The sequence below is a fragment of the Peromyscus maniculatus genome, chromosome 21 (genome assembly GCF_049852395.1).
Source record: "Peromyscus maniculatus bairdii isolate BWxNUB_F1_BW_parent chromosome 21, HU_Pman_BW_mat_3.1, whole genome shotgun sequence".
NCBI lineage: Eukaryota > Metazoa > Chordata > Mammalia > Rodentia > Cricetidae > Peromyscus > Peromyscus maniculatus.
In genome coordinates this window covers 35,745,118-35,770,864 of record NC_134872.1, presented here as the reverse complement: position 1 = coordinate 35,770,864, position 25,747 = coordinate 35,745,118, and the positions used below count along the sequence as shown (strand labels likewise).

The following is a 25,747-nucleotide window of genomic DNA, read 5'->3' as shown; positions in this document are numbered from 1 at the left end:
ACCTGCCTATTTTTATGCTCTTCCTACAGACCCTGTCCTACAACAAATACAACCTCAAACCCCGAACAAGTGAGAAGCAGGCCAAGGAGATTCTGATCCGCCGCCAGAACACGCTGAGGGAGAGCATGCGGAAAGGCCAGAGTCTACCCTGGGGAAAGCCGGTATGTGGGGGCTGTCACCTAATAACTGGGACCATCCTTGGGGCAGAGCCTCATTAGCTGAGGGTAAATCACTATTAACATTTACTACATACTGAAAACCTCACATGATGCCAGAGAGATGAAAAAGCCATAGAGGGCAACATACCAAAGCAGCCCCCCACCACTAATCTGAGACTCCCAGGGCCTCGAGCATCTGTGAATGAAGTAGCCTCCCCTCTGGATCCAGGACTCCAGGGCCTTGGACATCTGTGAATTAAGTATAGCATTGAGATGCTTTCCAAGGTGACATTGAGTGATCCCTGAGCTGAGTCTAAATCCAGAACCCATGGTGGCCGAGTACTGAGCATCTCAGAACTCCTCCTCAGACCAAAGTTTCTAGGCCTCTCAGGATGTTGACTAGAAGGATTTACTTTTGCTTCATCTCTCAAGCCTCCTCGTCACATCACCAGTGAGCCCCTGACATCTTACTAGTTAAGGCTATAGAGTGCTCATCATGCAGGGACTGAGTCTAGAATAGACTCTGATTCTAAACCTGTTGGAGGCTATGAGAGTAACTTTGGAAGGTTCAAAGGGGTTCTTTCAGAGAGGGGGGGAGATTGAGAGTAGATATTGAGCTCCGAAGTGCTTTGCTTCCTTTAAACAAAAGTTATTAAATGTCAGTGAACTGCCCAGCCCGGGGCTGCATCCTTCCCTTTATCGTCTGTGGGCCAATAGAAACTGCAGTAGCCCCTTCTGCCTTTGTTTCTTCTTGTTACCCACAGGCAGGCACCAAGAACTTCCGCTACCTCTCCTTCCCTTACAGCAATCCTCAGGCAGCAAGGCGAGAGGCAAGGGCTGCTGAATCCACAGGTAACCCATGCTTGCCTGTGTTTCCTCCTGTGCAGGGTCAGATGGTGGAGATTTGGGGACTCCAGGGCCAAGAGGTACAATCAAGGCTATTATGTAGATACTCGGATGAGAAGAAAATGATAGCGTCCTTTATGAGTAAATTTCAGAGTTTCATTTATGGGCACAGAAATTTGACTTTATCACAGTTTTGTCATGCACCACTCTTCTGTTTTAAATTTCCCAGCCATTTAGAGTATATAGATGATTAGTAGGTCACATGATCTCATCGCTGGTGTCTTAAAGATGTGTAAAAGGATCACTTCAGGGCAGTTGTAAGATTTCAGTGCAACTTAAATATAAGGTTAACTTTTATTGGAGTGATTTAGTTATATTTACTGATTAACGGTTTCCCATATAACACATAACTGAGATTCTTAGGTATTGAAAATGCTCATTATTCTAATTAAAGCCAATTTGCTATGTTTTAAATACTTATATAAAATGATTTCTGTTAGAAAAGGGTAATATATAATATAATCAAGTGCCATGCTACCTGCTACTTAAACCTTCAAAATCACTTTGGATATTCAAATAAACTAAAGGCACAGGATCTTAAAATAATTATTTGTTAAAGGCAATATAACTATTCTTTGAAATTATGGGTTTTTTTTGCTATGTTTTTCTTGTTTATAGTGGCTTCATGTCAAACCCGACTCTGTCACTGGACAAACACAAGGAAGGGAGTTACACAGACTTTTAAAAACTCGGGGTAATCACCACAGAACATTCTAGTCAGCACTTTTCTGTGGGTCTCTCTGTGTTATCCTGACCTTCCCAGAGCCATTATCCTATACAGAGAACCATGTAATTACAGAACCATCCTACCATCCTAGACATAAAAATCAAACATTAGCCATATCTTTATCTTTTTTTACCCCTAAATTTCCTAGTTCAGTAGACAGATTTCTCATCTCAACAGACAGGAATTTAGTTCTCATTTTTAATGATAAAATACTAGTCAATTGCATAGAGTAAATCATTGTTTACTTACATTTCAACCCATCTTGAGCCTTTTCTTTGTATATGGAGTAAGACGGGTGTCCCCTTCAGATTGCTTGCTAGGACCATGCTCCTCCCGATACCATCTTCTCCTGTAAAATGAAAAGTCACCTTTATACTAAAGTCCTTCCTTCTGAAGAGGGCTTTGGACTAGTAATTTTGTTTCATCAATCTTGTTGTCTGTTCCTGATGACACTCTAGTAATTAATGTCATTTGATATGGTGAAGGCATTTCACAAACAAAAGTGAAGACAGTTAAAAAGAGATACACAGACATGGAACACACAACAGATTGGTTTTGAGATATCTTTCTTATTCTAGTATCTCAAGTTCAGTCTCATCATTTTACAGATTGGTTTTAAAATACCTTTCTTATTCTAAGAACTCAAGTGAAATCTCATCATTTAAGTGGATAGAAAACAAGAAAGTGCCACAGATCTCTTCTGGGGTGGTCATCAGTACTGCAGAATTCTAACAGGGGTGGCAGCAGAGCAGGTTCCTGGGGAACAGATGTCCAAATGTAAATTAGCGTTACATCAAATAGCTAAGTAGTCACTCCAGATACTTGCAAAGTGTGCTTTATTCCAGAAGGTAGGAGTTGTTGAGCATTTGGAAATATATTTATGTATTCATCAGATTTAATTGGCAAAAGGAGTCTAACATTTATCTTATGCCAATATTTTATTAACTCTTCATAAATTTCATACAATATATTTTGACCATATTTCCACTATTCTTTTCTATAAGTTCATACAGATCCTGCCTTGTACCACCATATACCCCCCAATTTCATATATTTTTTTTAAAGTAATTGATCAACTCCAATTTGTGATGTCCATATATTCCTGGGGGTAAGGCCATCCACTGGAGTTACAGTTGCCTTAACTGGAGCCACATCTTAAAGAAAACTGATTCTTCCTCCCTTAGAGGCCATTAACTGTCTATAACTCCCCAGCTGGGGTGGGGGCTCACAAACTCCTCCCCATTCTATGCTAGAATGCTGATTGGCTTGATCTTGTGCAGGAAACCTTAGCTTCAGTGAATTCATAAGTTTAGCTGTCCCTAACCCTTTAATAGGTTCCTTTAACAAATAGCATCTCAAGCATGTTTTCAGTAAAATCCATCAAAGCCTGAAAATTTTATGCATTGCTCACTTAGCATGTTTTTGTCATTGTTGCTAAACAGAACACCTAAGACCAAGCAATTTATAAAGAGGAGCTGTTTATTTGACTCATGGTTCTAGAGGCAGAGAAGTTCAAGATGGACTGGCCACATCAAGTGAGATTTTCATGAAATGTCATACCATGACTGATGACATCACATGGTAGCAATCTATGAGAAAGCTGGGCAGGTGCATGGATAAGAAGACAAGGCAGAGAGCTCTCCTATGTAATAACAACCTGTTTAGAGAGCAGTAATCAGTGTTCTGAGAACAAATCCTCTTAAATAGCTTCCAACTTCATTATATTCAATAATTATTGCTCAACAGAAGTTTATTGTGGGGACAAACTACAGCAAGAACATACAGGAAGAAAAAAGTAAACATCTATAGCTTCACTGCTGTTACCTTTGTAAAGGAATAATATTGGTAGCTTTCATCTACGACAGCATTGACTAGACATGAAGCTGGCCACAGAGACACAGGGTACACACATGAGCATGAATCATAAGGCTGTTAGAAGAGGCTTGTAGTCAACTATGCATGTGGGAAATACTATCCATGGTTGTTACTGATGAGGGAGGAAGATTTGACATGAGTGATACTCATATTCCTGGGAAGGAAAAGAACTCTCCAAAATGCTTACTTCCCATGAATTAATGCAGAGTTGGAGTAATATATTAATCTCTGAGGGTGTTTGTTTTCTTCTTTTTTCCTTTCTTTCTAATGTGTCAATTAGGTTCTAAATTTCATTCAGATGAAAGTGGTTGGACCAGAGAAGAAGGTAATGAAATTTAACTCACCAGTCACCCTTAAGTTTTAAAGGATTGTGGTAAATGTCGGAAGCAACACTCAGGAAGTCTCACTCATGAAGTCTCACTAACATAGCTGCCTAGCCATGATATGAACAGGATGACATCAATAGATAGGCTAGGGAACAGCACACCAATTAATTTTCCAATGCCAAATGCTCATCTCTGAAAACATATACATCTAGGTAAGATTAGCCAGACTGAGCAGGTTGTATTTATATATTTAGCAATATATATGTAACAACAATTAACAAAAATTAAGCCCCCCCCCCAAAAAAAGATTATAGAAGCAATCACAATGAAATGAAGAGAGTCCTCGATGTTTGGCTAACAGTTTGATTATCTGAGAGCACCTTCTGTCCAAATACCAAGAGAAGAGGGATATTCTAGCTTGAAGACCTTAGGCGGCATGGTTTCCTCAACCAGGTAGTCTGGCCAACCAATGTGAGTCCATGAAAACACTTTCCTGCCTAGCTCCATGCAGACCCACCAAGGCTTGCTTGACCCTGACAAGGGTGTCTTTGAATTCCATGATGGTTTTAGAGACCTGCATATTCTTTCAGGGCTCCTTTACCTTTGAGGTTCATGTTTTATTACAATTACGGGGATCCCCATCCTAAAACACCTTTTATGTGTGAGACAGCTCTAAACCTATGGAATTAGAGATTGATGGCAGTGAGAATTATACAGAAGCAGGAAAGCTCTTAGTGCCATTGAACTGTACTTGGAAATGGCTGAAATGTTTATATATATATATGTATATATATATATATGTGTGTGTGCGTGTGCATATATACATATGTGTATACATACATTTCATTTATATATAGAATATATTTTTAAATATATGTATATACCTCTACATCTTTGAAAATCCAGCAATAAGGAAGTACTGATCTCTGGGTCTGAGTCACTAGACAATGTACCTTGTATCAAATAGCTAATCCCCTGTGGGTTTGGCTCCACCCTGTCCCAAGCAGAAGTACTTTCTCTGTTGTCTCTTTTAGCTTTGGTAGTTAAGCCTGTTAGTCTGGTGGAAGGTTAGCATTCACATGTTGCTTGAGAGGTAGCCATTGTTCTTCCCTCAGACGGCAGGACTGGGTGCTCACCTGCAGGTAGACACGTGAAAGAGGGCCAAGTACAGTCCCCATCCTTTCTCATTCCACCTTCTGCATTACAGAAAGTTCTTTCCCATTTGGGGCAGAACTAGTCACTTACCTTGAGCTCAACTTTGCAAGTGGAGCCTCTTCTAAATGCTTCACTTTGCATTAACCTAAAAGGAGGTAGAGAGACCAGCTACACTTTCCACTCATGGGGAGTTCCAGTAGTCAGAAGGAGTGGGGAGAATGAAACAGGGACAAGATTTGTAGACAGAAGGAAGTGTCCACACCTCAGAGAGTCTCCCAAATGCCAAAGGATCTGGAGGAACTGAGGTTCAAACTCCACTCAGCACAAATTAAATGGTAATTGTGAAAGAAAATGGATTATGCTATCATCTTTACCTCCAGCAGAGCATCCCCTATGTTAGCCCCCAGCTCCCTGCCTATGATGATTTGGTTGCATTTTGGCAAAACATTTTTCAACAGGGATTTACACTTTTCTTGTGTCAGTAATATATGCACATTTTTGTCAAGTACAAACTTTTGGGCATACAGTATTAATTTTATGTGGTTTCTTTTGGCTCTGTTTTCTTTTTGCCTTTTTAGGGGGAGGGAATAGAATGTGGGAGAAAGAACAGTTTTCAGGTTTATAAATAAATACCTGAAAATATTGAAATTCTGAGGAGATGTAAGGGAAAAATAAATTCACCAGTCTAAATCTTGGAGGAAACATTAAATGACATTTATGAAAAAAGTCCTTTGTTGAAGTGGAGGAAAGGGCACTGTGTTTTAGGAATGGAAAAAAAACTTGAAATAACTCAAAAGCAGGGTATCACATGGATACCTGGTGGTCCTGTCCCCCATAACACAGCCTTAGCAACATATATGTGGTATGTACAGTTGTCTTCTGCATCTAAGTTGACTTTTTTCTCACCCCTTTCCACCCCAAAACACAATATAACAACTATTTGTGTAGCATTTACATTGTATTCTATATTATAAGTAGTTTAGAGATTATTTAAATTAAACTGTAGGATGTGTATAGGTTATATGCAAATACTGTGCAATTTTCTATGAGAGACTGGAGGATGTGTGAATTTTAGTATACCTCCTGAGGATACAAAAGAATGGCTCCAATCCCACTTTTACCAGCAATACCATGTTGAAAGTCACCTCATCTTGAAGAACAACTCTAGGCACTTTCCATATGATGTGAGGACAATAGTTTCACACATCTCATAGGGCCATTAAGTTGATTAAGTGGCATAAAATGTGCAAAATGAGTAGGACAGAGGCAGGCACATGGTCCCTCCCCCATGAGGGCAGACTCTCAGCCTCATTACATCATCATGTACTACTGCAGTCTGCTCATTATCTACTCCATTGACAGAGGAGCATCTGTCAATGTGGATCTCTGCCCCTCCCATCTCTGTTGTCCTCAAGGTTACATTTCCAAGGTCAAAGCCATGAAACTCAGTAGAAGAGCTTTTAGACAGCTGCCCATGAAGCATCAAACCAAGAGCCTGGCATGGGGCTCAGCCCTGTAATCTCAACACTTTGGAAGATAACACAAGGCCATCCTGCATGACAGGATGAGACCTTGTCTCAACAAAACAGAAACAAACAGGGTGAAAACCAACTATTTTTATGGAACTTTTAGTATAGCATTTACCTTTTAGAAGACATTTTTTTTTTAGTATATGCTTGATGTTATTATTAATCCACTATTGTGAAAAGGTACTCTGCTACTCATCTAGGGAGACTGGCTAGATGCACAGGTTTTTATGCATCCCCACTTATTTGTAGTAGTAAGCATATAGCACTGCCCTCCTGGTTCGCTGGGGTTGTGGTGTTGAAAGGGAAAGTCACGATGACCATAAAGCTAAGAGCAGGAGCTTCAGTCTTGAACATCCTTGCCGTCTGGGCACGAAGTCTTAACTCTGATTTCAAGTTTTCTTTCCCTTCCTGTCATCGTGTCTCCTTAGATGATGATGGTACGGATCCAGGATTCCTGCCCTTGATGTTCCGTGCACACTCACGAGCGGGGTCCCTTCAGGAAAGACGTCAGACTCCGGCGATGATCCCCATGAAGAGCTTACACAGAGGAGAGAAGGCGCTTAGCTTCAGCCACCGAAGAAGCAACACCAGCTGGGAGGAGCACGCCGGATGGGGCAGGAGGGATGTCATCCGGCCAAAGCCACTGTTCTATGCAGTGGATGAGGAGTATGAATCTGGAGAGCAGACAGAGGAGGAGACATCAGCAACCAGGTCCAGATGGATAGCTGAGCACAGACACAGCAGAGAACACTACAAATCCCACAGTCCTTTGCTCCATAGAAAATAGTTCACTGTTCTAAGGATGCTGGGTCATCCCAGAGTCCCTATTCCATTACCATAAAACAAAAATTCTCACAGTTGACAACAGAGCTATTGAGTTTGCATTTTTTTGAAGCTTTTGGACACCTATATATATAACAACAGGATGGCTTTTCACAGCAGACTTGAAGGCTGAACCACATACTTGTCTTGTGCCTTTGTGTGTAACAAAACTGAACTCCTTCTCAGAAGAGCCAGCCATATCTAAGGATTACAGAAATCTACCGAGCTCTCCTGGTTTTCTTCCAGACATTAAGGAGGTGGGAGTGGGGCAGTGCTGGGATTGAAGATATGTAATGATGGCAGCCATTAAGAAAACTCATTGTGAAAAAAAAACCCAAAGAACAAAGAATTAATCATTGAGAATTCATTTTAACCATCTGAGCTATGTCATATTTCAAGAACTGTTCATGATTGGTCAGTAATTCCTATCGGCTGTATGCATGTGCAACTTACAATCGATTAGAACTAGCAGGAATCTTTGAAGTCATTTGACTCTGTTCCTTGTGTTTTCAGATTGGGACACTTTGACAAAGATTCCATGGCATGTCAGCCACCTTGCAAATCGAATGCACTTGGCTTTGATTATTTTTTTTTAACAAACTCTTACTTTCAAAGGTACAATAATATACCTCAAATGAGAGGTAAAATTTGTTGCAACATTGTTATATTTAATCAGTGATATTAATAGATGTGATCTGCACTATAAAAGTCAATCTTTAAACAATGAATTTATACACTATTTTTATAATTAAAGTGTTAATTTAAAAATAAATTTTAGAAATATAAGAGCCACAGTGAATTAGCTTTGACATGAATGATAGTATTTATCTGCTGTGAATTCGTAGTTTGTGATGTTTTTGCCTTGGAATTTAGTAACTATTCTTCAGTTGAATTTTTCATGGTGATGATTCCAAAGCTGACCTTGAACATGACACTTCAGCTTGCCAATTTGACCAACCACTTTATCTCTCCTCCTTCCTTGCTCTTTCCCTCTTCTGTCTGGGCATCTACAGGTGAATGAGCATGTCTGGAATGTTACTAACTATGCCCGATAGCTACACATGGGATCATCAATCAGTTCAGTAAATATCCATTTGTCCTTACTGCTTCACCCACCTTCACTAGGCCCACCCGATGGAATCAAACACATCTTTAAAGGCCACCAGCAAACGCTCCCTGTTGCTGAGAATTTCTCGGACTCTCTTAAGCCCTAGGTGCCCCTGTGTTTCTTCGGGTGGGCCGGGAAACGTGCCTGTGAATCACGTGTACACATGGACATGTGTGTTTATTCTAATGGCTCAAAGGACAAGGGAGGATAGTTCAATCAGTTTACCTCTTGCCCATCTATTACTTGTGACTTTTTCCTCACTGTTTTCCTTCTTATTGTACTTACGTGGCTTTCACCAATTTCTTTTTTGGTTTTTCTAGGCAGGGTTTCTCTGTGTGGTTTTGGTGCCCGTCCTGGATCTCGCTCTGTAGACCAGGCTGGCCTCGAACTCACAGAAATCTGCCTGGCTCTGCCTCCCGAGTGCTGGATTAAAGGGCATGCGCCACAACCGCCTGGCAATTTTCTTTTCATTGGTTGTCGCGGTGTCTTCTACATGGATGAATACTTGTAAAAGTTGAACAGAAGACAGTATTTTTGAGCTGGGAGGGATATTAGAGAAGGTGTTGTCAACAGACATTACTGTTTTCCAGATGTCAAAAATCATGTCCTGAAGTATGACCTGAAGTCAGCACATGGTTTTTGCTTTTACTTGGGTGGCAGAAGGGGGAGGGTAAGGGTTTGTCCTTCAGCTTGACCTCTGGAAATCAGCTCTGACCATGTGACTGCTCCAGATTGCTGTGGGATGGTCTGTATGTCAAATTGCTCTGATTCGTCAATAAATAAAACACTGATTGGCCAGTGGCTAAGCAGGAAGTATAGGCGGGACTAACAGGAGAAAAGAAAGAACAGGAAGGCAGAAGGAGACACTGCCAGCCGCCACCATGACCAGCAGCATGTGAAAATGCCTGTAAGCCACGAGCCACGTGGCAAGGTATAGATTTATGGAAATGGATTAATTTAAGCTATAAGAACAGTTAGCAAGAAGCCTGCCACGGCAATACAGTTTGCAAGCAATGTAAGTCTCTGTGTTTACTTGGTCGGGTCTGAGCAGCTGTGGGACTGGCGGGTGATAGAGATTTGTCCTGACTGTAGGCAAGGCAGGAAAACTCTAGCTACACCAGATTTCCACTGTATGAGTGGTTTCACCCAGGTTCCTACGGTTAGGAGTAGAAATGAAAATCAAAGAAGTGTATTGTTCTATGTTCTTGGGAATCTGAACTAGAATTTGTTTTCTAAATCATACAATATCTTCATTTTAATAAAAACCATGCACTGTCAAGTGAACGTAATAAGCTCGGAGGGAGGAAGCACATGTAAAATTCAGGGAAGCAGTGATCAAAGGGAGAAAGACCTTTATGCTGCACAGGGAGGTGGTGAGTCAGTCTTTAATCAGCAGCTGGAGGTACAGAGGCAGAGAGGGATCGCCAGAATGCATTGGTGCAAAGCTATGTGATCAACCTATTCTTCAGAGACAGAAGATGCCACCTTTCTTTCTGGACTCCATCCATATAGCAACAGAAATCCAAGAAGCAAGGACTCCCTCCCAGAATAGCCAGTCATATTGAAGGATTGCAGGAATCCTTCAAACTTTCCTGGTTTTCTCCCAGACATCGATGCCATTTAGAAGGGAGGGGAGCTAGGATTTAGAGAGATATAATGGTGGAAGTTGTTAAGATAACTCATTGCTGAGCAGAGAACCACATTCTACAGGCAGAGTGCAACTTTAAAGCAAAGCAGAGGCAGAGCATCCAGGTTAATTGACAGGGAAACACTATCTATGATGTAACGCTGAGGACAAGAAGACAATGCTCAAAGGTGTAATGCATGTCTGTCCAACCTGTACTTTGTAGAGTTCTCTTATCTACAGGGGTCACATCTGGGACCCTGAGTATATGTCTGTACTTGCCTATAGTCCTCAAATCTATAAATACTAGATTTTTTTTTTTGCTACATAAACACAGCTACAATAAAGTAGACACAGTATATGAAGTAGGCCCAGTGAGATATTGGCTATAATAGTAAATAGAACAAGTGTGGTAATGTGTTATTAACAGTTATTTCAAATGTGAGAATCATTCATTTCTGCAGATTTCCATTTAGTAGTTTGGCAGTTGATCACATGTGATTAAAATTGTAGAAAGTGGAACTTGGGGACAGGGAGGCCCACTCTACCATGAAGAACAAAGATAAGTGAGAAACAGAAAAAAATGGCCCTGCTCAAGTGCTAAGCCATCTGCCTGCTTTCTTTACTCCTTTACTGCCCACTTACAGGGGTTGGCTGGGCTCTCTGACTGCTGGTGAACATCCTAGGGGAAAGATGTTTAGGATGGCTATAGTCACCTCAACCCTCTGGCCACTGAGTCCTGCAGGCCAACCGTCACACAAGCAGACTGTTTTAGTAGGTGTTGTCCTCTTGAGGCCATCTCCATAACTATACATCGGTTGGCTTTGGCCATTGGAGGCCGGAGGTGGCTCCAAAGTTCCTGACTAAATGGTCACTGTTGAGGGCCCTGTGACACTGGTGAGGCCGGTGGCTCTAATCAGTCTGGAAAGTGCATTGAGAAATGAGCTGTTTGGACATCCAGTAGGGTTTCTATGAGTGGTGTGACATTATTTTTCATGTTCTCCTTAGAGGCAGCTCATGCTAGGAAGGGGTTGAGGGTTAGCCAGTGTCTAAGAATGCTCCGGGTTGTGGGTTTCACTTAGTGAGTTTCTTCAGCAGGTGCCAAGCTGTACAGAAGAGGGAGTTTCCTCCTGGGTGTGGAGGACTGCTTGGCCTTTTCTCCTTATTCACTGAGAGGGAGGGAAATAACATGAGGATTCCTATCTGGGGCCTGGCTTCTCACCACAAGCTATCAACATTTCCCACCAGTGGCCCCAAAGAACTTAACATTTTATTTTTATTTTCAACCTAAAAAAAAGGAAGAAAAGAAAAAAGTAAACAGAAAATAGAAAAACAAAACAAACAACAACAAAAACAGATGTACAGCCCACAAATCCTAATTTCCTCCCATGAGTAATGGTTTTGTTTGGTTTTCACTCTCTGAAAACACTATTGTTAACATGACAAGTACCGGGTATCAGTGGGTGCTAAGGTTGAGTGAAATGTCATTTCCTTTAACCTCTCCTTTAGTTAACAGTTTTCACCTGAAAGACTTTTCTCTTCATTTGGTAAATGTTCTGGCCTTTCCTCTTCTGGTTTGACTTGAAGTCATAGTTGTTGGAATTCTGCCCTCATTCCAGCTACATGACTGCACATGCACAGTTCAGGAGCTAAGCAAAGGGTCTTGCATCTTATGTCACCTATGTGTGGTATGGTCACAATCTGTGCCTTAAAAATGCCAGATGCAGACCTCTCTCTTTCCCGTTCTACTCAGCTCTCTCTCCCCCAACTCCACCATCTTTCACTCTTTTTCCTCCCCAAGTCTGGTCCTTTGGTCCCTCCTCCTTATAAAGCTCTCTGCTACTAAGCAACCAGTTTCTGTTGTGACCATGGACTTTCTGCCAGTAACCAGCACCACCACCAGCCCTATTTATCATTCATTTCAATAGTTCCCTGTGCTGTCTTTGTCTACAAAGAGAGAAGCATTGGCCAAGGACAGGACCCTGTAACAGCAAAGTTGAGGAGGAGAGTCCAGGAACTTGATCATCTTCCCATCTCTATTTGCTTTCCCTCAGGGAGGCTGTATGCTTCCACACTTTCCATCTTGGACAAAGCTTATGTGTTTTAAGAGGTAGGGCTGGAGATACCACTTAACCCTGTGATGGAACTGCCATTCCTGCTTGAGGGATGCTTGCTCACCTAGGTGTGCAGGCAGATCTCGAGTCTTCAGCAAGGAATGCTAAATCCTATAAGGAAGCCCCTTGCACCTACCTTCTTTACCAACTCAGAAGCTCACTATGCCAGCATTTAGACATCAAATGAGTATAGTTAATTCGGAACTCAGGCTCTGAAGTCATACATTAGGTAAGTTAATTGCATCCCTAAGCTGGAATTTGCCAGCTGATTAAAAGGTAATCTCATAGAGTGAAATTGAGGATTAAATGGGATAATCAGTGTGATTTTCAGATTACTATCTGTCTTTGTAATAATAAGTATATTAATTTGCCGATTATTATTTAGGCTAACCATACATGGCCTTGTAACACAAGACACTCACTGATATAATGACCCCAAATGGTATAAACAACATGTGGGATTTGCTAAGATATCCTCTTGCTGGTGGAATGGTGGGTATTTAGGGGACGTTGGAGAGAGGTGTAACCTGTGTCACCATTCTGCTTGGTGTGTCTCATTCAGAGCCCACTGGTCATGAGCCGAAGCAGAGACAGCCTGGGAGTGGAGTCACAATGTTCAGTACAATCTCCACGTGCTTATTTTTAGCCAAATTTGGGGCAGTTGTCCTGGAATATAACTTCAGTCTTCATTTATCTTCAGATGAGTCTATCGGTCCCCATTTCAGCCTCTTGTGCTGGATAGCCAGTAACACCAAAATATCACCATCTTACAAATGTGGAGAGAAAAGATGAACATTGCAGCGTTTCCAGAATAAAAGAACTTCTAGTGTATGCCATGGTGCCCCAAAATTTCAGGCCAAGTGAAATTTAAAAATGTAAAAGTCAGTGATTCTGTTGATGTTGCTAAAGGGTTTTGTAAATACATTTTAGCCACTAATGAAATAGGTAGTTTCTTGCATGTTTTAATTTTTTTTCTGTGAAAACTTCGTCAACTATCTTATTTCTAATCCCCCAAGAAAACCAGGTGGTACCAATGGAAAGCTTCTCTTTTGGCTATCTGTCACAGCTGATTTTTTTTAAAGGGTCATTAGCCAAAAGGAATTAATGAGAATCCCACAGAGTGCTAGTCACTCACTCCTGTGATTCCCTTTCATCTGCGAATAAGTGGTTCCATAAATTCATTTACTTCCCAGAACTCTGCTGCATTCCCAAGCCAGGGGTGCATAAGTCACTGTAACAGGTCAGGGATAAAACTTTCCACGGCCCAGCCTTCTCCAAGCTAGGGTTCTTTCAAGAAAGGGCAAGACCAAGGTGGTGCCCACCGTGAGCTTCAAGACAGAGAAACAGGTATTGTCACACAAACTTCTCTGTCAGTCTGCGGTAGCTGACCTGCTAACTGCAGCTAACAGAAAGGCGATCTCCAGCAGAGGAAAGAGGAGGAGGAACCCCGGCTCCTTTTACATCAGGTTTTCGGCTTCTGTATTTTTATTCTCATTGGCTTTTCTCTTGCGCTCATGGCAACACTAGACGCAGAACCAATTGGACACATTTTAAATAGAGGCTGTCCTGGTGGCGTGGTCTCTGCCGGCTTAAAGGAAGGAAGGGCCTGGGGCGCCTCATTTAGTTTTGCTTCCTCGTAGGAGGTTTTCCGAGTAAACCGGGAACAGGCGAGCCCAACTCTGGGTTTCACCGGTGTTCTGTTTCAGGCTGAAGCAGCCCTTGTTTTGAGTTTGTGCTTCCCCTGGATCTCGTTCAGGAGTCAGCTCCATTATCTAACTGTGCCATCTCTAAAGGGGTTGCATGCACAGGGAGGGGAGGGAACATGTCACCAGAGTCCTTAACCTGCAAATTAAACCACCATTCAGAAAGTGGGATGCGGGGGATAAATATTCTGTCCTCCAAAAAGAAAATAGTCTTAGAAGAAAGGGGAAAAAGGGACTGATCCCAGGGTCCACCCATGGTACAAGGAGCCGCAGAGTCAGTCAGGGCAGACCAGCAGGGCTGAGGGCATGAGGTTTAATAAACAATACTTAGCATACCCCACCCATACCCTTGGAGCTGAAGTTCAAGTCTGCGAGTAGACAATGCACCTAGTATTCCTGTAGTTTCTCTCCACAGCATGAGGCATTTTAGGTAGGGCTCAGGCAAACACATTGCAACACTGTTTCCAGAAGGAAATTGAGAACTTAAAGAAACTGTATCTATGGTGACCACAGGTAATTAAATGCTCCCAGGGAGAAGGGACAGACAATAAGATATTGAGGGCTGCCTAGCAGTGGTTAGTTTCATGATGACTTAGGGAGAAGGGGGAGGAGTCGAGGGAGAAAGGATACTATTGTCATGCTGTCCTAAACGATAGAGTAGTAGGCGCAGGAAACTCTCAGAATGGGAAGACGGCTTTACCATTGAGAAGGTATTGACAAGTCTTAGAGTACAGCCTGGTGTTCTGGCTTAGCATTACGGTGTGGGTTCTGCAGGCTTCTGAATTCTCTCCAGGATTAGAGAGAACATACCCTGCAGCAGGTAACATCCTACTGTGAGCCACCACAGCATGATGCTGTAGATGCTCTATAGTCCCGTCCTCCCACCACACAGTCACGTGAAAGAATCCAGAAGCAGAAGATGTGAGTCCAGGCACTGGCTTCATCACTCTCTGTGTGACATCGACAGATCCCAATGATTACTCAAGTCAGTTCCTCATCACTACATGGGGCGTTGACATCTGCTCCACCGACCTCTTGAAGGGGATCTGAGATTCCAGTGAGATCTAGAGTTTAGCAAACTCTGAAGTGTAGAGTCCTTTGTGTGTCTGTGAAAGAATTTAGGAAATGCAAGAGTCAATGAGATGAAGAGCGGGAGTAAAACATGTCTGGACTTGAATCCTGCTCTGTGGTATTGCAAATACCTCACATAGGCAAGCACAGAGCTTGGCAGTCCTGTAGTAAATGTCTCAGTTAGGGTTTACACTGCTGTGATGAAACGCCATGGATAAAAAGCAACTTGGAGAGGAAGGGGTTTATTTGGTTTACATTTCCACATCACACACCATCATCACAGGAATTAAGGGCAAGAAATCAAACAGGGCAGGAACCTGGAAGCAGGAGCTGATATAGAGGCCATGGAGGAGTGCTACTTACTGTCTTGCTTCCATGGTTTGCTCAGCCTGCTTTCTTATAGAACCCAGGGCCACAAGTCCAGGGTTGGCCCCACCCATAGTTACCTAGGCCTTCCGGCCTTCCAACATCAATCATTAATTAGGAAATTGTACCACAGGCTTTTCCACAGGCCAGTCTGGTAGGGGCATTTTCTCTCAGGTTCCCTCTTCTAAAATAATGCTAGCTTGTGATAAGTTGACATTAAATTACTCAATGTGCTAAAGGAAAAAAAAAGTATTCATTGGCCCTTGCTGAAGCATGACAAAGACTATTAAGGACAATTGTGACAGCTATAGTGACTGCAGTGGGATCCTGTGAGAAGAAATTGGGGGGCAATCTCAATATGGCATGGACAAGCGAGAATATATAGAGCTGGTCAAGTGGGCAGGAGGTAACCAAAGGGAAGCCATAGGAGTCAAGGCGATTCTGGCTAAACTAACCTAACAGGATTCTTGCTGAAGAAAGGTCAGGTGACCAAGTATTTTGTGGGGGATGAAGGACATGGAGCCCAATCAGATATCAAAGCTGTGGATTCTTGCTGAACTCACTGAGCAGGGCTCTTTTCTATTGCATGGAAGTACACAGATTAGTCTGGAAGAAAGTTCATGTTTGACCAAGGAAAAAAATCTTGGTCATGTGTGGGCTGCAGAATCAGAGTATCTAGATCCTGTCAGAAGATAGGAAAACATAAAAGTAAAAAAAAAAAAAAAAAAAAAAAAAGTCTATATGAAATAGGGAAGGAAAACATGAATCTCAACTATAAATGACCATTTGTTAAATGACTGTTAATTCATCAATTGATGAAGGAATTAATACTATGGTTCAACCAATTTGAAGGAAAATTCAAAGTACCTTTTCTTTAGGCATTTGGGATATGAATTTAGAAGTAGATGAAAAAAGTGTTTAGATGGGGAGCAAAGAAATGAGTTGTCTCTTTTATCTAAAAAAATTTCTTATTTTTAGACAAAAATTATTTATAATTCTGTTAGTTTTGTACATTTTACAGAGCTGTCATTAACTGAAAGAAAACAATGTTTTTTTCTTTTTTCAAAACCCAAAATACTAAAACAACAGTGGTTGAAGAAGCTTAGAATTAAACTAGAGAATTGGGATGGTGAAAATCTTTTTAGTGTAATGAGAACCAAATTTTTACATCTGCTAAAACTAATGGGAACAGCTCTCATTCCCAGAAACATGATTTCTCTGGCCATATACAGATCATTGCCGCCTGCTGTTCAAACTTGTCTCCCATTCAAATCTCTCTTTTGTCTTATGTTTTCAATAGACTTGACATTAAAGAATCTTCTGATACAGCTGGTTCTCACGAGTGCCTTCCATTCATTCAGTCACTGTTAACTTTGTCAATGAATACCCTTGGAATACAACTCCATTTTCTTCTGCCATGAGTCGTCATTATATTTATTTGTAAGCTACAATCAGTGTTTGAAAGACTGCCTTAAAAGTCAACTTACAAAGCTCTTCCTTTTCATTATGCCAGCCATTTATTTTGATGTATTATAAACAATGGTTTAAGGAAGAAATTGGCATGGTCCAGATTACAGTTTTGTAACATACAATCCGTGAGATAGTTGACAAATTCCTGTAACCTTTTGTTGTGTAGCAATTTCCTCTAAATTGGGGCTAACTTAAACATTCTATCCTGGAGGGGAGCTAAGTAAGATTCAGGAAGTTCTGAAGCAAACAACTCACAAGTCTCAAGCAGTCCCTGAATCTTACCAGATTCACAAGGTCCCCAAAGCTATATAAGCCAAAAAGATAAATGAGGAAAGGAAACTGACTATTTAACTGCTTATAAGGCATATAGGGAGGTCCAGGTTCTGGTCATTACCCATGCTGGGTTAGAGTTTTCAGTAATGCATCTATCTTTGAGTCATTTCTGCTCCTTTAAGTAACCCCAATAAGCTCATTGGTTCAGCAGGTTGGACTTAGATATATTGTTATTTTGATCTGTTGTTGGTTTTCTATCTGCTATGAATAGATGTTTAGTTATGCCTCCCTAAGAATAGTGTCACACAACACAAATGATTCCTGAACAGGGACAAATAGTACCAAAGATGAGTTGTGGAGGAATGGCTGAATGACCTTCGAAGTGGGTGCTGTGAATGTGACAGTGGCTGATCTGCACGATGATGACCATGAGGAAGATGACAATATCATGTGGTATGGGGTGGTGTGACTTCTTGCTGTCATGGTGGTTGCTCCTCGTTGTGGGTAATCGGATACACAATCACAGCTCAGCTGTCTGAGCATGGAACTTCCATGGAGGAGAATCCTAGAATGACCATCTTCATCTACTTGACATGGGGTCATATGCTCCCTTGGTGAGGAGCATCTACTTCATAAGTACAGCGATGCCTCTCTCCAAGAGCTGATGAACTGAAGAAAGTGCTACAACCCATGAAAGTAACATGTATGAGGCATGATCATAACCAGGTTGTAGTATCAGTTTCATAGCTATTGTAGCTACTTTTGTGGGTGGTAGCCCATTCAACTAAGGCTCCACTATTTTCTCAGAAAGAAATTGCTCCACCTCTCCCCAGAGAATCTCTTTTCCTATAATATGTACACACACACACACACACACACACACACACACACACACACACACACACAATCTTTTAAGACCATTTAGTGCAGCAGTACTTATGTACATATGTTTAGGGCTGACCCTTTAGGAGTGGGGGTTCATCCCTAAAGAAGTTACCTGTTTAAGGGCGGATTTATAATGGAAAGAGGACACGTGGTTGCTAGCCTCTACATTAGCTTCTTGTCTTAGCTACTTAAACTATTGCTGTGATAAAACATCATGGCCAAAGGGAAAAGAAGCAGTTTATTAAAGCTTACATCTCATAATCCGTAACGAAGAAAAGTCAATGCAGGAGCTTAAGGCAGGAACCTAGAGGCAGGACCCAAAGCAGAGGCCAGAAGAAATAATGTTTGCTGACTTGCTCCACATAGCTTGCTCATTTTGCTTTCTTATATACCCTAGGACAACCGGTCCAGGGATGACACAGCCCATATGAGCTAGGCCCTCCCACATTATCACCAATTTAAAAAAAATGCCCTATGGTGAGGTAGCTGTTGCTTGTTCTGGCTCTTTGATCTTCCAGAGTTCACCCCAATACCTGGCTGGATTTGATTTTATTAATAAGAACTTTTAAGATTTATGCTACACTACGGACTTGCAGGTAGGCAATCTGACAGAGGCATTTTCTCAAGTGAGTTTCTCTCTTCTTAAATGCATCTAAGTTTGTGTCAGGTTGACAAAAACAGCCAGGAAAGCTCTTATTTGGAAAAAGTGGAAAAAAGAAAAAGATGAGATTGAGTCTCTTCTAATTGCTGGGATGGGGGCTCAAGGCAAAGAAAACACAACCACGCAACTTGGGTCTAGTTTAAGAGCCCTTCTCAAGATCCAAAAAGTTGCTGCCACAGGAAGAGCCAGCTAACAGAGCCAGCTAAAGCTGACAAAAGGAGCCCCCCATTTTTAAGACCCCCATCTGCATGCTGAATCATGGATTATCCCTTCCTCTGTATCAAAAGGTCAGACTAAATTCACTGGCTCATCAAGTTGGACTTGAGTGATATTGTTTCTTTGGTCTGTTGGTGTTTTATCTGGGGTGAGTAGATGTCTGTCTGCTAATGTCTCTCCCGGAATTATGCCACACACCTTTTGAGATTTTTTTATTGATCTTTGTTCTATTTATCTGAAAAATGATGAAATAATACAAACTTCAGTGATTAAAAAAGTAACTAAGATAATGCATTCAAATTCCCAAGAACGGCATCTATCGACCTTAATAAAAATTTAACTGCCTGGTGAGTAATTATGGAACTGGCATTATTTTATTTATATAATTAGTCCTCAGAACTCAGTTCTTTCTCAAATGACATTTCTTTGCATGTCCTTTGGCCCTGCTGTAACTTGGTATGAAAAGCAAACACTCAGACACCCCTCTCCCCCCACTTTTTATTTTCTAAGTGTGTATGTAGCATGTGCATGTATGTGTACGTGAATTCTTGTGTGTAAATATATGCATTCCATTATACATGTGTGAAGGTCAAGGAACAACCTTTGGTATTGGTCCTTACATTCTAAGGGACCTTCTATAGTTTTTTCCACTGCATACACTAGGCTAGCTGGCCATGAACTTCTAAGGATTCTTTTCTCTGTCCACTTCTCATCTCCTTGTAAGAGAAATGAGGTTACAAATGTCTACACTACAGCATCTCACCTTTACTTGGATTTGGGGGAATCTAATTCAGGTCCTCACAGATTTGCAGCGAATGCTTTTACTGCCATCGACCTGGCTCAGACAAGGCTTTGCATAACATGGGTGTTTAAATGCTGAGATAACTTACAGAACTGAAAAAGTGTTGTTCTGATTGTCTTCCAGTCCTTTTAGGATAAACCAAAACCTAAGCCCATTGCTGTAAGGACCCTAAATGAACTAGCCCCACTGGCCTGGTGTTCAATGAGAGCACTAATGCTTTATCTGAATGTGTGTGGAGCTGGGACCAAGAGTATATGCAGAGTGGGTCATCCACCTGCCACTACACATTCTTGGCATCACCACACAAGCTCAAGTCCTGCTTTGGTTGGCTTCAATCAATATATAAGCTTTCTATCATCAATTATAGTTCCTTCTGGGATTGCTGAAAAGCAAACCTTTTGAACTGAATAAAAAAAATCAGTGTTCATGGACATAGTGGTAAGATTATAAATTAACGTCTATAGGCAAACAGCAATTTCACTAGATAGTAGCTCATGGCCCATCTCATTTGCAGGGCCAACACACCCTGCTGCAATCCTGTTATGTGTTCCACAATAATACTTGCTTCCTTGGAGGTTGGTGAATACAAAGTAGGCAGGCTGCAGTTTGGGCAAGGAGGAACAAAACAGCTTTGTGAGTATCGGAGATCTTATGTAGCACATCTCAGTTTGCTTCATAGACTCCGGTTACCCAACCTTCAACTTCCAGATGAAGAATGCTATCAGGAAGAATGTACTAACAAGACATTCTTGCGGTAGCTTCTAAGTGCTGGTTATGCAGCTTTACTGATCATCCTAAGCCTTGTAGCTTTCTGGTAACTCACTGGAGATATCACCCTGATGCCCTGACACCTGTCAGTCAGGTGTCCTGACTGACTAGTCACACATAGCTTAACGTGTGAAAAGACCCTGCAGCAGCAAACTAAATTTTCAGAATGACTCATGCAGTGAATGAGGGCACCCAACAGCTGTTCATAACTTCTCCTTACCCCACTGTTTGCCGAAAACTCGAAGTCCTCTTTCCACTGATGGTGTGTGTTCAATTTCTAAAGGAGCTTGTATCTTGCAACTTAAAAAAAAAGAAACATTTTTAAAAACCTAACTCTTTAGGATTTCTTGGTTTACAGTCTCTAAAGTTTTTCTTTGACTGGGACCACAGTAAAAGAAACATACATGGACCTAAACTCTGTTTGGAGAACTAAAACAATCCTGACAGCAGGTAATGTATCAGTTTTAGTCCTATCTCCTTGCTCCCTACTCTGCCCCGTGGAGATCATTATCTTAAGCTCAGTTTCACTTTTCTGCACTTAAAGTTTTTCTCCAGACATGCTCCTTTCCATATGATACAGTATTGATTTATTTTCTTCCAAGAACTGTGTAAATTACACTGTGTCATGTAACCACGTGTGAAAATGACTGAACATAAATCTTAGTACTTTGCTGGTCTTCCTAGTCACTGTATGAACCAGGCCATTTGTGAAGCAGATTACTTGTTGATTTGGGAGAAGTCAAACCCCAAACACACTGTTGATATGTCCACCCCGTGGAATGTCCTGCCTAACATGTTCCTAGCTGAGATAGTCACATTCAGACACAACTGTTTTTAGAGGCTAGGCCACGCACCCATGTAGTCATAATCGACATAGTACTTTGATATGATTTGGGGATGTAACATACACAAGAATTCTCTTGTGCTGTTTCAGAGCCTTCAAGAGCACATTTGCAAATAGACTTATACATACCCAAGAGCTATGGAGGGAAGCATCTCTGAGAATAGATGGAGTGTTAGCAGGGATAACAGGAAAGGAATTCAGACCATCCTGCAGGATTTATAACTATGAAAACAGGGAAGAAATACATAGATAGAAAGAGCCTCAGATGATGGCCCAAGCCCGAGAAAATCTTCAGCAAGCAGGAATCTAACAGTAAGCAGGAATGGCTACTTCAAATAGCTCCTTTGGGTGGGAGTAGCCCAAGGGAAGCATAATGTGGTGTGTTAGCACAGGATGGGTATAATGCTTACCAGCAGAAGCAGTGAGTGAGCTGCTTCCCAGAACAACCGCTCCTCCATAATGACCCAATGTTTCAAATATGACAACATTCAAGGGTTGCTGACCTGCCATAAATTTGGGAGAATGAACTTGCACACTGCCACCCTCTGAGGCACTGAACATCTATATAATGCTTGTTCCAAAGGATCTGACAGTCATAGTTCATTATTTCTACATGATAACGTAACTTATTCTTATAGGTCCCAAGTTTGTTCTTAAACTGGAAAGAAATGATTGACAAGTAAAGATAGTCAGTGTCATCACAACAGAAAGAAAAAATATTTAAAGGTAAAATAATGGCAGCTGCAAAATATTTGCGTGGAGTATAGTAGAAACAAGAGCGAATGACTTGCCTGTCCTCGGCTCGCGGTTTGTTTATTTAGGTTACAGTAAACAAGGTCACAAACTGGTGACTGGCTAAGCCTACACACTACATATGAGCTAAGTCAGCAAGTCTATGTCTCCAGGGAGGCTCTGGAGCAGAGTTGTTGAGTAATTTTTCTTCTAGATATTAGGTAAATAGCAAACTAAGTAAATAAGCCTTGTTGGCTCTAGCATATGCTATTAACTTCTTTTGCTACAAGATGCAGTATTTTTTAAAACCTCCTAACTATCAACACAGGTAAGTTCATCAATGGTGTGGCTTCCAGAAGGATGTGAAGGAAGAGGAGTCAACATCCATTCAGAGTTGGTGGTCAAGGAACGGCAGAGGCAGGACCTCAAGCCTTTCAGGAGAGCAATAAGAACACCTACAGGGGCATCAAAATCAGCTTCAGGCCTCTGGGAAACAGACTCACATAAATCCTGAGGATAGAAGAGGAGAGAAGAGTTAATGAGGTGGCTGGAACAGGCTTTGTAATATTTAACATGACCTACTCCCGATTCCCTGAAGCTTCGTTCCTGTAGGAGTCTGTTGCTTGATCTGTTTTCCCTGTTCAAAAAGAGAATTCCTTTCTTAAAAATAATTTACATGTTTGTGTTTTTACTGCACATATGTCTGTGTAAGGGTGTTGAATTCACTGGAACTGGCATTGCGGACAGTGATGAGCTGCCATGTGGGTGCTGGGAATTGAACTTGGGTCTTTTGGAAGAGCAGCCAGTGCTCTCGATTGCTGAGCCATCTCTCCACCCCGAGGACAACTCCATCTATAGTGTGCTTGTCAGAAACAATGTGCAGTTGCTGCTCAGTATCACAGCCTCCCAGGACTTTTGCTTACCAGGGGAAGCAAACAAGAGCTGGTCCAAAGTTTGAGAGATCTGGGAAATGAGTTATTGGTAGAGGCTCTTAGAAGCAATTTCTGGATTTTTAGAAGGCTTCCTCACTATGACAGTGAGAGCCACAGTCACCTTTGGCTTTCTTCATACTAGCAGGATATCATACTAGCAGGAAATAGATGCTACGATAGACTTATAAATGGAGTATTGGAAGCTTTTGTTACATGGGAAGACTTACTGGCTGGAAGCATTTAAAGAAATCTCTTGTCTCTTATCACCTTCGTATCTACACATGACAGCAAATAGGGACACTACTTAATAAATCCAGAGATGTCAATAGACTAACTAGTATTTTTTAAAGCAAAGATAAAGATGGCACCAACAAAAAATCCTTGGAAGCGTTAGGATGATTTTTAGTACCACCATATCACCTATAATAACCGGCTTTCATCCAATAATTATTATGTATGCAAAGAATAAGAAAGTATAGCTTCTACCTAGAGAGAGCTATCAGTAATCTACCCATGAAGGGGCTCTCATAGTGGGCTTTAAATGTACTTAATATGCTTATACTCAATAGTCATAACCATATTCACAAAGGAGAAGAGATCATTTCTAAAGAATTAAGGGAACCAGATAGAAATTCTGGAATTGAAATTGTACTAATTGAAATGAAAAATTCACCATATCAGCTCAACAGCAATTTGAATTTTTAGAAGAAAGAATCAACAAATTTGAAGATAAATTACTTAGATTCTATATAATCTGGTTAAGTAAAACAATAAGTGAAATAAAATGAAACCTACAAAAAAAACTGAATCAAGGAAGCAAACTAATAACCATAAAACCAAAAAAGAAAGATTGATCAAATAATTGCTCAGAATATCCACACTTCAGTGAAAGACCTTAATCTTTGACCACATCAAATAAGGTCAAAGAACTCATGCATGGATATATCTATAAAAATCTATATTTGGAGATATCACAGCCAAGTTAATTAAAACAAAGAGGGACTTTCAAAAGCAGCAAGGAAAACAATGACTCATTTTATATATATGGGAATTCCACTAAAATCAGCAAACAATTTCTCTGTAGAAACCATAGAGTTTAAGCTGGGTTGGATGATACATGAATGTACCAAAAGAAAGCTGTGAACAGACAATTCTATGTCAGTCAAATTACTATTTAAAACTGAAGTATGAGCCATGCCCAGCACTGTGTATCAGTAAGCCCCACATTTGGAAGGTTGAATTAGGGGGATTGTAAGTTTAAGGACAGATTGGTCTATATAACAATACCCTGCCTCAAGAAAAAAAAATAGAAAGAGGATTTATAACATAATCAAGTAAAAAAAAGAAACCCAGAGTAACTGTCTTAAGTAAGAAAGGATGCCTGAACACAAAAGCACTGCACATGGAGTCCATTCCTCTTTCAAGGATAGCAAATCAGTTTCTTCTATAGTAACCTAGTTTGAGAGTAATAAGCTGGCCAGTCCTTAGGAATGAGTGCTCCAGACTGGGCACATTGGAACCATATTAACATCCCATCTCTGATGAAAAGTCACTTTCCATGAAGGAAAATAAGATACTGAAATAGCACATAACTCAGGTTTCTGCTTTCGTGAGTTTTAATTTTGTTTTGATTTAATAAATTACTAATGGCATGGGAAAGAGGTCTGATGGATATCTTAAATTTCAAGCAATTTTCAAGAGTATCTGAACTGAGGAATCTTCTTGAGTATTAATGTGAAGTTTGTTCTTTCAGCATAAGAGATCCATCCATATTCCTTTGTCTTTTATTTAGTTATCAACCAATCTAACAGTTTTCTCATTCTCTGTCCTTTAAGAAATCAGATATATGAGCAATAATTGGGTCACTGGCCATGTTTGTAATGTAGTTGATTAGGTAATCTAGTCTTCCAGAGAAAGGTGACAAATTGCTACAATCAGGACCATGCTCACCTGCAGCTGTAATGCTGAACTATTTTATTCCCCAATCCTGCCAGCATCCAATGCAAATCTACTTGTCTAGAGTTCAGCTGGCCTAGAGAACTTTTCATGTTTGAGATGGTATCTCATGTCTTCCAGGCTAGCCTCAAACTCTCTATGTAGCAAAGGATGACCTTGAACTTCTGATTCTTCTGCTTCTATCTCCCTAGTGCTGGGATAAATGAGTGTGCTGTCATGCTTCATTGATGTAGTTCTGGGAGTTAAATTTATGTCTTTGTGCATGATTGGTTAGTGCCCTACCAACTGACTTACTTCCACAGCCTAGTAGGAAATGTTTCATCAACAGAGTGAGCAAGAGATGGGCATTGATTGAGTGTGTGTAAATCACATACTTATGTACTTCACCCTTTAAATAAAGTTCCAGCAGAAGCCCAATATATACACAGGAAGTGGAAGATATATTCTCTAGGAATCCATGGGTACACTCTGTTTATAGCTGAGCATTGTGCTGTCTCTTATTCTCTGAACATTGGCCGGTTGTGGGTCTCTGTGTTAATCAACATCTACTATGAATAGAAGCTTCTCAGATGAGGGTTGAGAGATGCATTGACTATATGGATATAATGTCATTAGAAGTTAGTTTAAATCTATATCCAATTACCAGCATAATAGTATTAGGTTCCCTTTTAATATCTATAATCTGTCTAGGCATAAGCTCGTGTCCCAATAATGGTTTCAAGTA

At 41.0% G+C, this 25,747-nt stretch overlaps 1 protein-coding gene across 2 annotated transcripts in view; it reads left to right on the top strand.

Annotated features, from left to right (window-relative positions):
* Positions 1–9,617, top strand: part of Slc9a4 (solute carrier family 9 member A4) — a 63,816-nt gene extending 54,199 nt beyond the window's left edge. For both annotated transcript variants that reach the window (XM_006980408.4, XM_076557341.1), the window contains exons 10-12: positions 30–161; positions 923–1,010; positions 7,105–9,617. In XM_006980408.4, the coding sequence (XP_006980470.3) occupies positions 30–161; positions 923–1,010; positions 7,105–7,463 (579 nt within the window). In that variant the 3' untranslated portion in view covers positions 7,464–9,617. The remainder of the gene's footprint in view (positions 1–29; positions 162–922; positions 1,011–7,104) is intronic.
* Positions 9,618–25,747: the final 16,130 nt, after the last annotated feature.